Source organism: Lepidochelys olivacea (genome assembly GCF_965140295.1).
Source record: "Lepidochelys olivacea isolate rLepOli2 genome assembly, chromosome: 5".
Taxonomy (NCBI): Eukaryota; Metazoa; Chordata; order Testudines; family Cheloniidae; genus Lepidochelys; species Lepidochelys olivacea.
The window spans coordinates 105,208,864-105,221,692 of NC_140415.1; the positions used below are offsets into that span (position 1 = coordinate 105,208,864).

The window sequence follows — 12,829 nt, forward strand, 5'->3', positions numbered from 1 at the left end:
GATTCATTTGTCAAGTCCTTGTTGATGCTTTCAGGCTTAGTGAAATAGCGTACAGGTGGCAGGGGCCAGCTCCTGGCATGTATTAGAGTGGCGGATGTATCGTTTTAACAAGGAGCAATCGACTTGAAATTAAGGTATTCGGAAACTGATCAGACTAGAAAAGAGGCCATGGTAGAGCTAAGGAAATGCTCAGCTGAATGGGGATGTCTGGTAAAAGCCGCAAACAGTTTTTGTTGGAACCACATGTATGTGGGAGCCAGGCCCACCTAGTTGTACACAGGGATGGTAACTACTTGACCAGCTACCAGTTTGCTGTGGTAATGAGGAATGCATTAGCTCACTTGGGTCTCAATCTGGCAGATTTTTCCACACATTCTTTCAGGTTTGAGGCAGCAACGCCAACAGCATTGGAGGGTTTTTTTTTTTTTTACTTCTCAAGGATCCAGGCACTCTGACAGGACCTATGTTTACCCTGCTGATGGATTACTGGAGCAGGCAAAAGAGTGAGAACTAACCCTATCTGTGATTGCAGGGGACATCAGAAAACGGTTGCTGTCTGGATCTGTGGCTGTTGTACAGCATTGGGCCTACAAGCAGGCAGCCAGGTCAGCAGGGAGATCACAACTGAGCTTCAGGGTTGAGGTTCTTTACCTTCAATGATATGGCAGAGGTGACATGTTGCGGAAATAGCTCATATCTCTTCTGTGCTCACTGAAAGGCAAACTACAGTCACCTTGTGCACGTCTCAGATACAGGACTGACATTGTCTATGGGATCTTAGGGATTGCATTTGGCAGGAAATAGATACTAGGCACTTTGGAGGGGGTGTGTGTGTGTATGCACACAATTAAGCTAATTGCTGGTTCTCCCAGTGGCTGGTATCCAGTGAAGATAAAAGCTAAAAAGGGCCATCTACCAGGTGGAAATGAGATCCAGGATTTTCCTGATGGACTTTGTGCCTGTGAGGAGAAGGGGAGACCTGAAGTCTTTTCAGAATGAGGTCCCTCTTGGTACCCTCTACCCTCCTGGTGGTGGGCAGGGCAAGAGAATTCAGACTGAGTCTAGTCTTAGAAGCAGGCTGAAGAAGGTATACCTTGAGTTAATGGTTATATATTGGGAGCTGAGTAACCCCATAGTGGACCCAGTTAAATGCCAGGTATGTAAGAGGTGTGTATAGTGCCTGCCCCATTATTAAATTAATAAAGTTTCGGTCTGCCACTTAAATCCACTGCTGTATCTGTCTTTCAGTTGTGCATGTCCAGATCAATGGGACTATTCACATTCTTAAAATAATAAACATCCTTAAGTGATTTGCTGACATTGGGTGTAAGGCCTCGATTAAGGAAGGCATGTAAACACATGTCTAACTGTAAACACATGAATAATCCCATTGTCTTAAATGGAGCTATACAGATGCTTACAGTTTGGCACATGCTTAATTACCTTTTTGAATCAGAGCCTAAAAGGGGAGGAAAGTATGGCTTAGACAGGCAAAACCAGTCAAAATATTTAGTCTTTGCCAATATTCATTTTGTTTAAGTTTTTCAGAAATGGCATTCTTTGCAATTAAAAAAAAAGATTTCTCAAGTAGGCAGTTTTCTCCATTACAAATACATTTCACAGTCTGTTATACCAATTTAATAAAGTGGATGAAACCATTTTCTTTCAACTCACTGCTATCAAACACTAATAAATGTTTCTGTCAAGCTGTTTTCTTTATACTAGTAGAACTAATAATAAACCCAATAATAATAATACCAAGGGATCATGAAGGAGGTCTATTTCCATAATCTTTTTGATCACCATGATGATCTTTGCTTGTAATCCCATATAAGAAACCAATTATACTATATATGGATAAGGAATTCCTTTCACTACTCCTGCTACAACATTTACCACCTCCAACATGAACTATTCTTTTAATTTTATTGGGCGTAAATTGCCATTGATGTAACAGCTTATCCTCAGAGTTGGGTGTGTTGCACAGGCAGCAGCAAATAAAATTCTCTCCCGTTTCTATCAATATGTTTCAATCCTGACCAGGAGTCCCTATGCTTATTCAGTTCGTGATTCTCTGCTGAAGTACCTAACAAGGATGCCAATTTGGGGGATGGGGAAGGGTGGTAGTTTTTTGTAGTATGGACACTTGTCTGCTAGGGCATGGGCTGAGCACAGCTCATTTCACTTAGGCCAAAGAATACCCATCAGGTGGTAACATCAGACGACTTTCTATTTTTTGTCAGTTTATAAAAAAAAGTAATTTTTAATTTTTATTCCACATGAAAATATTTTTTACCTTTAAAAATATGATGAATTTTTTCTAAGTTTCTTGTGAACAGTGAACATGACACCCTAAGTATTTTGTTGGGGAGTTGCATGTCCTATGGTCTCTTCCCAGTGGAGCTCTTCAAGAGAATGACGTTCAAGTTAGCTTCAGAAAGAGATGTTCTCACTCACTCTTCTGTCTTGGAAGCAGAAAGCCATGTAACTGTCAACTATAAGTAAGTCAGATGGGAAATGAGGAAAGAACACTTTAAAAACCCCAAGCCTTCCAGATTATTTATCAAAGCAACGTATTTCTTTCTTGGCACATTTTGGGGAAAATAAATAGAAATGTTTTGCAGCGTATATCTGCTTTCACTGTCTAATACGATGCTTTCAAATGTTTCTAGCCTCCAGTGTCTAGAACCTTAAATCTTCAGGCTTTAATTAGCATATTGATAATCCTGCAAATATTATTAAAATTCTGCTGTTTTCTCATTTTAGATAGTGATAAACTTTTTTACTTTTACACAAATGTAATGCACTTCAGTAGTAGTATAAAAACAGCATCAAATATTCAAAGATTATTAAAAGGGAGATTTTTGTACCTCATTTAGGCATAATTTATTATAAAACTTTTCTTTTAGAACATTATCATCGTATCATTGGATATTTTTTCTTGTTGGATTTTTTCTTTCAATAAATCAATGCTGATTTAAATATTGGCCCTTTTCCAAATTGCTTGAAGACTTGATGCCTAACAGCAAAGACAGTAATCTTTTAAAACTGTTCCTTAAGCAACCATTTGTCATCTCTGCATAGCAGTGTAGTTTGCATTCAAAGGGATTTTGTGTGTAAACTAGGGGATTAATTCAGTGTCACTTGTCCTTATGTAATGCATTTAGCTCTTAATGATGAAGGCTATTCCAGTGGACAGTCGTTTGCACCTATCCAATATCCAGAAGGACTATCAGTGCTTTTTTGTAACTACTCAGTGTTATTGATCCGTGACTCTCTGAATGAGGTAAGCTGGCCACAGTAGAATAAGAGCTTAGTACAAAAATAATACAGTGCTCTCCCTGGAAAAAGAAAAATCACATCAGATAATTTTGTTTCTAGGCATCAAACATCATGAAGTGCTGTCACTCTAGCACTTTTGATGTGATTGTGATCTCGGGACCTCCTCCTTTAATACTCTGAATGATTTTCTCGTCTGTATATTAGCTCCACTAAATGGGGAGAATTATGAATAACATCACGGGGTAGGTATTTGGGTGTTGTACAGCAGCACCTTCTATACAGAAGTAGGGAATTCAGTTAAATTGCAGACTTTAAAAATAGCTATTAAGGAAATTGTACTTTTAAATGTGTAAGGATTGTTCATTTTTAGGAGGTTTCAGAAAATAATTTAACTAAAACTGAGAACGACTGATTTAAAAAAATATATGCTTAAAAGAAGTTTCCCTAAAATAATGGATTTAATATAACCTGTCCTTCCCTATCTATATATATGAAACTGGTAATCACGCCCCTCCAGCCAAAGTATCAGACAGAAGCAGCTACAATGACTGCATCCCAGTGTATGAGGGAAATGAGATACTGTGTTGCCTAGTAGATTGTGCACCGCACTGGGACTCAGGAGTCTTGGCTTCTAATCCCAGCTCTGCCTCTGGCCTTCTGTGTTACCTTGTGCAAGACACTTTATCTCTCAATTTCTCCATCTCTTTTGTAAAGGGCTTTGAGATCTGCTGCTGAAAAGCACTATATAAGATCTTAGTATTAATATATATCAATGTTATGTGTAGAATAATGCTGTGGTACTAGCAAGGAAAACTAGTATCATGAAAGTGTGGGGTATGACATGTCTTCTCTTCTACTCTTTTGAGAGCAGTGCTGAATTCTTGCATTGTGAGCTGCCATGATTCTAGTCGCACTCTTTCTTCTGATTCAAATTGTGTTAAAAATTTCATTGGAAAATGTAGCAGAGCAAAATGTAAATTCAGAAATCTTTCCTGGAGTTGTTTACTTGAGACAAAAACTAGTATGACATTTATCACGCTAGCAGTCATCAAAAGATCCAAGGAATTGCATTAAAAGATAACATCCCTGAGTCATAACAACTTCAAGTGTTGAAATATCACATAATTTCCACACTCTAGGTCTGGGATTTGGTCAGTAAGAGAATTTTCCTTTGGGTTAGGTTTTGGTTGACGTACCTCAAACAAAAAGTATTGGCAAAAACATTTTCTTCATGGGAGGTTAATTTCTACAAAACCAGTTTTTAAATTGCTTTTTCATGTTTGCAGCAATTTGCCACGACTGTATAAATGTCTGATTTCAATGGAGTTCTGGCTGCTGCCTGAAGTAGTTTCCTGTTCAGCTTTTTTATGTTACGCTGGATGTGTGTTTTTAAAGTATTGAAAGGAAAGCAGGGCATTTTATGACATTTCTAATCCCCTTTTCCAGTATAGATTTTATGATTTTCAAGGAAAAGAAGGATGGGGTAGAAGTGGCTGGTGGATGGAGGAGAGAGAAAATATACCTGCAGTACACAAAGGCAGTGTGCCTATTTAGCAGTCAGTTACAAGCAAATTTAATTCCATCTGTGGTTAGACATCCTGTTCAGTTAAAAAGGCATGATAGAACGAATCATAGAGGACTAGAAGGTCAGGCCATACAGTGTTAATTTGTTTTCATTCTTTCATTCACCTGAAAGGTTACATTAGCTATATGGCTTAGTTTCACTTACCCATTGAGACATTTCATTAGATACAACATTAAGACATTTCATGGTTTTTCAATTTTGGAGAATCAATTTTTTAGCTAAAAAAAACGTGTTCTTAGCATGAATGGTTTATGTGCTGCAGGCTTATTGATTCGCATATAGTCTCCTAATATAAAGATTGTTTTGAGTTTCAGGTACAGTAAATTTGCTTTGAAGATAATATTTTAGTATCTGTTATTTTAAGTGAGAGAATCTTACTTGCAAATTCATTACTATTTATTTCAGTGTTTTTAAAATAATTTCAGTTCAGATCTCTGTGGGCACATAGAGACTTTATCAAGAATAGCAATACATTAAAGAATTTGGACCAATTACCAAACTAAAGTCATTGGTTTGATAGAATTATGAAGTAAAATGCCTTGGCCTTTGTTACTCAGGAGGTCAGACTAGATGACAACACTCCCTTCTGGCCTTAAAATTTAAGGGTATGTCTACACAGCAAAAGCTGTACATGGGCTAGTCTACCTGAAGTAATTTGAATTTGGATAGTGCAGGTAACAGTAGCAGTGAAGACAGCACAGCATGAGCTTTAGTGTGGGCTTAGTGAGCTGAGAACATAGCGTCCATCCTGGGCTTTTACTACCTGGGCTGAAGCCCATGCTCTGCTGTCTTCACTCCTATTGTTGCCCATGCTAGCTGGCTTCAAACTAGCTCAGGTAGGCTAGCCTGTGCATAACTTCTGTTGTGTAGACATACTCTAAGAATCTAAAAACTGTTCTCCACTCTTTTCAGAACAAGCATCCTCACACGTCTCACTCAATCCTTTCCAATTGTGTAAAAGCTTGGGAGAATAGGTAGATTTTGGAGCAAGAAAAAAGTGATATGGTCTTTTTTTGCCTTCCCTAAGGGTCTGACATTCGTGTTGAAAAGGAGTGGCGATAGAACAGAATGCTGTAATCCCCCCCACCCCCACTAAAAACCCTTGGGGCAGATGAGCAACCACTCAAAACTACTCATTGAGTCCCCTCAGAGAGAGAGAAAATAATGCAAAAAGGAAAGGAGTACTTGTGGTGCCTTAGAGACTAACAAATTTATTTGAGCATAAGCTTTCATGGGCTACAGCTCACTTCATCGGATGCTACTCTGAAACCAGAGAAAATAATGGAGCCATTCAAGGGTAATCCAGTCTATCTGTTGGGTTCAACAGTACCCTCATGCTTAATAATAACAAATGCAGATAATGGACCTAAAAGAAACCGCATAGATGCTTGCTTTTTGTCTGTTATTAGTAGGAGTTCATCAACCAATGAAATTTCCATACTATATATATGCTAAATGGACTGTCCTCACAGAACCGTGATGAATCCAGGTATGGCTGTAGTTGCCCAGGTAATATTTTCTGTATGACCATTCCTCCCAAAAAAGGAGTTTCATATTCAAGGCTTTTTCTACTACAAACTACGGCAAATCATTTAGTTTTTCACATGCAGTATATATTTCTGATTTCTCCCCCAGTGCACCTGCAGGAACGACATGGTAACAATATCCATGGATATCTTTGTAAGGAAGTTTCAACCAGACAGATATCAACTGTGGAAACAAGGAAAGGATTTATATACCATTGATCACATGAAACCCACGCCTGAAACAACACCTGAGGTAAAGGCCTGGTTGCAGAGAAGAAGGAAAACAAAGAAACCTCCCAAATGGTAATTGGAGTTGTTCACCTTCCATTTAATTAAAGTTAAATATGTTGTATGTTTCCATTTTTTTCAATGCCCTTTTCTCTGACATTCCATTAGAGTTGTTGATTTATTCTAGTCACAGCTAATTTAGCTCTTCTTATAATTTAACCATGAGCTTGAGGCCAAGAAAGACATAATTCATAGTGATTGTTTAAATGAAAAATACATTCATTTTGCAACATGAAAGGAAAATGCATAGCTGAAGTTTATGCACATGGAGAGGTGGCCATTGCTTCTAATGCAATATTTAAATCTATTCCTTTCGTGAGGGTGTGTTCACTGGCACTTACACTGTGTGTAACAACATCTCCAGCTAGGAGATCAGGAAAACATCTGTAGGGAGTGAGCTAAATGCTAGAGTTAGAAAAGGGGGGTATAAAACAGGTGCAGAACTGCAGCAGCTGTGCACAACCTCTAGCAATAGACTTAATGGTCACTAGCTTGTAGCCTAGGAGTGCTATAGAGAGAGAGCTATTTGGCAGACTCTCACAATACCACTGTCAATACCTGCTATATCTGCTATGGATTGTGTAGGCGAGCGGCAGCCTGTAAATCCCCCTCCCCAACAGTCCACGCAGCTGGACTCTCGTAATGGTAGTTGCGGGTTCTGGCAAGCCGGGGTAATAAATTAGTGTTAAGATATAGATATTTAGGCCTGTTTTTAAAGTATAGGCCTTTGCAAACAGGTCTAAATATCTGTGTCCTAACATGGATTAACAGGTTGGAATTTGGCATAATGAAAACCTTAACCCAATTGTCAATGCAGACTTTACTGACATACCTGAAAAGTTAACTTTTTGAGTTATCATTGACGCTATCAAAGTTTTGACTTTTGATATTTTTACAGCTGGATCCAGTGTCATCGTGCAGATAGTGTATTTTGGGGGAAAGTTTTCTTTACATGCAGCGTTTCTCTTCTGTTTGCACTTAACAGAATTCCAACTGATTTTCCTATTCATTATTGCTTTGAGTTTTAACTGCTAAAATTATGAGATGAGCTTTGCTTGTGTCTTGTCACAGCAGTGCACAATTGGATCAAGTTAAGGATAATCCTTAGTCCTTTAATAGCACTTTTAATCTTCAAATCATTTTTGCAAACATTAAATAATTAAGGACGATGCCCCATTGTGACTACATATTGGCAAGTGAACACTAAACTGTGAATTTCCTTCTTTACTTTTTAAATGAATTTTCTTCTCTTAAAAGGTGATGAGATAGCACAGGAGACCAACATTCTCTGCTTATCCACTGGATGAGTAAAACACTGGCAACGGCATTGTGTGGTGGGGGCACCCCAGTTTGTTATGTAGCCCCCACCCAAGGCTTAAATGTTCAAACTAATACCACGTTACTCAGTCCAGGGTCCAAACAGTTACCAGTGTCTTAGTCCCCAGGTTCCTTTCTGGCCCTTGTAGTGGTTGCCGGTGCTTGGGCACAGTGCAAGCTTGGAGTGATGAATCCCAGTCTCTGCTGCCTTGCCTGGTGTACATGTCCACAGTCACCATGCTAGTCAAGGCTTCTTTGCTGGGTCTAGGCTGCTCCTTCAGCCTGGCTGTAACCTGGTCCCTGGGCCTCTTCTCTACCCCCAGATTCTGGAGTGGCATTCCTCTTCTCCAGTGACAGGTGGGATGGCAGGAGGAAGCCAGTTATGAGATTTCTTTCCAGTCCTCTATCCAGTCAGGGTTCTGAGGCCAGTACCCCTCTCTCTGCTTTCCCCCTAATGAATCAGGGTTCATGGGGGTAGTGGCTTCAGTTCTCGTGGAGAGTGGAGTTACTTTCCACATGAGTTTCCCCATATTGTTCCACAAATGTGCCTCACCCCTGAAGTAAAGGTTGACATCTAGGGGTGAGATGTTCATTTTCCATGTTGACTCAACTGTTAGTTTATTTCCTGAGACTCCCAATAAATATGACACTTAATGTCTACTAAGTGAAGAGTTGCCCCTGACCTTCCTTGGTCCCTACCCAAAGGGCTGAGGGATGCACACATACTCCAAGCAGACTTTTCATGTGTGTATCTGTGTGTGAGAGAAGATTTAGTGGAACATTTTCAAACCTTTATTGTAGTTTGATTTGTGGGATATTCAGGAGTGTGTGAATGTGTTGTTAGCTTATCCAAGCTGGTTTTCCAACCTATAGTCTTCTATGAAAGTCCTTTCAAAAACCAACCATACAAAATCCCAGCAATTCAAAGTTAAGTTTGATATTCTTCCCTTAACAAAAAGTAAATTAGGCCCTGATTCCTCAAATTACTACATGCTTTAATGCATCCTTATTCATCAAAGCACCTAACCACATGTTTAATCTGTTTGCTGAATTGGATCCTTAGTTTGGGGACTTTGGTCTAATTCTTCTTCTTCGAGTGCTTGCTTATGTCCATTCAACTTAGGTGTGTGTGCTCACCACATGCACTAATGCCAGAAATTTTTTCCTCAGCAGTATCCGTAGGGGACCGGCTCCCGTGCCGCCTAGAGTGGTGCGCACATACCACGGTATATAGGGCGCTGCCGGTTCCCCCCACCCTCAGTTCCTTCTTGCTGCCAGTGATGGCTGGAACTGTTGCTGCTTCAGTTAGTGCTGTTGCTGTTCATTCGTACAAACTAGTTATCTCCTGTATTAGGTTGTATATAGTTTTCTATTAGTGTTTATAAATCCCTTAGCTATAGTTAGAGACTTCGTAGGTCCCAAACGGGACTTTGCCTTGGGACGGGGCATGTCCCTAGGTTTTAAGCCCTGTGATTGCTGCAAGAGGCCCATGCTCATTAGTGATCCACACAGCAGCTGTCTGTGTTGCTTGGGTGAAGGCTACATTAGTGAGAAGTGCAAAATTTGCAAGTCCTTCAAGTCAAGGACTAAGAAGGAACGTGATATTCGTTTAAGAGCGCTGCTTATGGAGTCGGGTGGAGTCGGCCCTCACCCTGGCACCGGAGCAACGCTCCAACTCGGCACTGAGCACCGTGACCTTGGTATGCAGTGCCCCACTGGGACCATCCCCTGGCCAGCACCTGTCCCCATCCATAGCTCCAGCCAAGAAGGTGGGGTGAGGCCGGTCTCCAACCTCCCACAAGGGAAAGGATAAGACTGGATATGAGCAAGGTCCCAGGCCGGGCAACTCTTCACCCACATCAGGATCTCAGGCCCAAGCTCTGGTGGAGCGATGTAGCCCAGCCCACGCCCCACCAGCTACCGTGAATAGCAGCAGAGACCTCCATCAGTTCCGGGTGCCATCCACGCCAGAGGCCCTGCAGGCAGCGCAGGGGATCATGTCTCTCTGGTGCTGCCCACACCGGCTCCTGTGGTTCCCCGGTCATGGGGTAAACCCACATTTGGACTGCTTCGGTCCCCACCTCAGCAGCACCATTCCCCATTGTGGGGGACATCCTGCCAGCACTCACCTTCCCTTAGCCGCCACGCATCTGACCACGAAAGGCAGATGCAGCGCAGCCCCATTCAGTCCCCGGACCTTGGACATGAGCAGAGAGACTCAAGGCGCAGCTTGCTGGCCACCGGGTGCAGACCTTTGGAGGCACATACCCCGCAGGAGGATTACCTTTCCCAGCACCCAATATCTCCGAGACCACAGTACCGCTCCAGGGACCTGTCGTGTGACTGATCTTACCATTCCTCAGACCGTCGCCGATCCCTTAGGAGGGCATTGCTGTGTGCGAGTGCTTCCCAGTGCGGGCTCGTTCCGACTTCAGGTCCCGCTCCTCATCCCAGTACCGCTCGTCAAGTGCAAGACATAGATTGCTGGCTCCAAGCCATCGCTGGCTCCAAACCATCCGTCAAGCGTCACCAGTCCCTAAGATCCAGCTCCAGATCAGACTCCAGGTGGAGTGACCGGCACCAGTTGGGACAGAGTAATCCCAGTTCCTCCCCATCCTGGGAGTGACCACTCAGAATCCAGCCCTGGTTCAGGGCAAGGTTCCCTGACAGTGGGACAAGCTCCAGTACTGGCTACATTGTCGGCCCCAAAAAACCGGCCCCGTGGTCTCAGGCACAGTGGCCAGCACCGTGGTACCCATGGAACCCGTGGAGGGGGGGTCACCCAGCCCTCCCAGGCTGCCCGCTTTGTGTCCAGAGCCTTGGAGAGACCGGCTACCTCTCTCTCCCGCCCTCCTCTAGTGCACGAAGCCTTGGGCGCAAGCACCCTGCAGGTCCAAGAGGGAACAGAAGAACAAGCCATTGGGCCACCAATGGTTGTGGAGGACCCTACCACACTGGCATCTTCCTTATTGTCGCCAGACGAGGCTATAATGGGGCCTCCTCTCCTGGTTCCTCCGGATGACACTAAAGTGCACCAGGAACTATGTAAGAGGATTGCTGCCAACCTGGGTCTTCAGGTGAAGCAGCTAGAGGAGCCCTTGGACTCTCTCTTCGATGTCCTCTGCTCCATGGCACTGGCCAGGGTGGCTCTGCCCCTTCATGATGGGGTCTCTAAGATCACTAATGCCCTCTGGCAAACTCCCTCCTCCCTGCCACCCATCTCCAAGAGAGCTGAGTGCAAGTACTTGGTGCCATCCAAAGGCCACGAGTACCTGTACACCCACCATGCTCCTAACTCCCTAGTGGTGGAAGTGGTTAACCATAGGGAGCAACAAGGTCAACCCAGGACTACCCCTAAGAACACACTCCTGTGCTATTTAATTACCAGATTGGCAGTGGTGCAGACACACAGGAATGCATGTTGTGAAAATGAAGATAAAGTGTGTGTTCTGTTTCATCTCTGCTGTAATGTATTGATGAAAAACATGATAATTTTGATCCCCAGGAGTCATAAAACAATGCCAACCAATCACCATTTTCAGCATTGCAACACAATTTCTAGAAGTATCACTAGATAGAAGGAAGAGAAGGAAATTCAGAGAATATTAGTGGAGGTAAAATATGGCTCCTTAAAAGGTTGGTGAAAAAGATTATCAAAATATTCCTAGCTCACTGGCTACATCTGCAGTTCAAAATATACAACCCTTTGATATAAATTAGTGATGTCCACTACACAGGACACTTCTCATGAGTCTCATCAGGTTGGAAATTGGCAACACCTGACTTGTGATGAAGTAATGTGTACAGTACTGCCCTGCTATACTAGAGACTTGAATCTGGGACTTGAGACTCTCACTCCCTGTATCTTGGGCATGCAGATTACAACCCATTCAGTCTTTGAGAGCAGTTGCCAGCATTCTTGCTCCATGTTTGCCCTTCTGTTGGTGGTACAGAATATGCATAAGATGGGCTGGAGGTTGCACTTTATCTATATACTTAAATGTAGTAAAATAACATTTTCTTCAAGCCTCAGAAATTTTCCCTAATTCAGATTCTAGTAGCTGATGTTAAAGATGCGTATACAGTTGCCAAAAATAATTATCTTTGTAAAAGTTACATGAATGTGCAAGAGTGATCAGGCAAAATGTCTAGTGCACTCTGGGACTGGGACAATATTATCTAATTTTAGTGCAGCTGAGCATATTTTTTTCTCTATTGTTATGTTGCTCAGCTTAGTCACTTTCAGGTTCCGAAGAATGGTTCATCAAAAACTAGTTTTGGAACTTGATTAAGAAAGACTCACTGTTGTTTCAGGTTTATAGTTTAATACCTTGTTCTAAGGAATTGTGATAAAACATTAGAAGGTTAAATCCAATCAATTGTTAATCTATCACTTAAATTGTAAACACGATCTAGGCACAAAAAGTTGGGAAATTGTCAATTTTTTACCACTTTAAGCAGGTGAAAGGGACATTTATGTTGGTAGACATTTTATCTTATCCAAGACAGACATTCTACTGTGACAGCAATATCTCTTATAACAGCTTCCAGCATACCAGATCTCGATCTAAAAAGCTTAAAACTCCAGAGGACGAGAGAGAATCAGCTATGATCGTTGGTGCAGAAATCATAGCCACTGAAGCAGCTACAGATGGCTTCAAGGTCAATGAAAAGCCAGAAGAAAAAGTGAAGCTGGTAAATTCAGAAGTGCCTTCTGGGGAAGAGAAAAACATTAGCAGAATGCAGCTGGATCAGCATTTATTGGATAATATTGAGGTCTCAGGTGAGATAAGGACTGATTATGTTTCACTTGTAAATTTTAGGCTATTGA

At 42.0% G+C, this 12,829-nt stretch overlaps 1 protein-coding gene across 7 annotated transcripts in view; it reads left to right on the forward strand.

The window, feature by feature from the left end:
• The window catches only part of KDM4C (lysine demethylase 4C), a 434,115-nt gene that overhangs the window by 236,930 nt on the left and 184,356 nt on the right, over window positions 1–12,829 (forward strand). For all 7 annotated transcript variants that reach the window (XM_084629198.1, XM_084629204.1, XM_084629200.1 and 4 more), the window contains 2 exons: window positions 6,503–6,696; window positions 12,543–12,781. In XM_084629198.1, coding sequence (XP_084485324.1) covers window positions 6,503–6,696; window positions 12,543–12,781 — 433 coding nt within the window. The remainder of the gene's footprint in view (window positions 1–6,502; window positions 6,697–12,542; window positions 12,782–12,829) is intronic.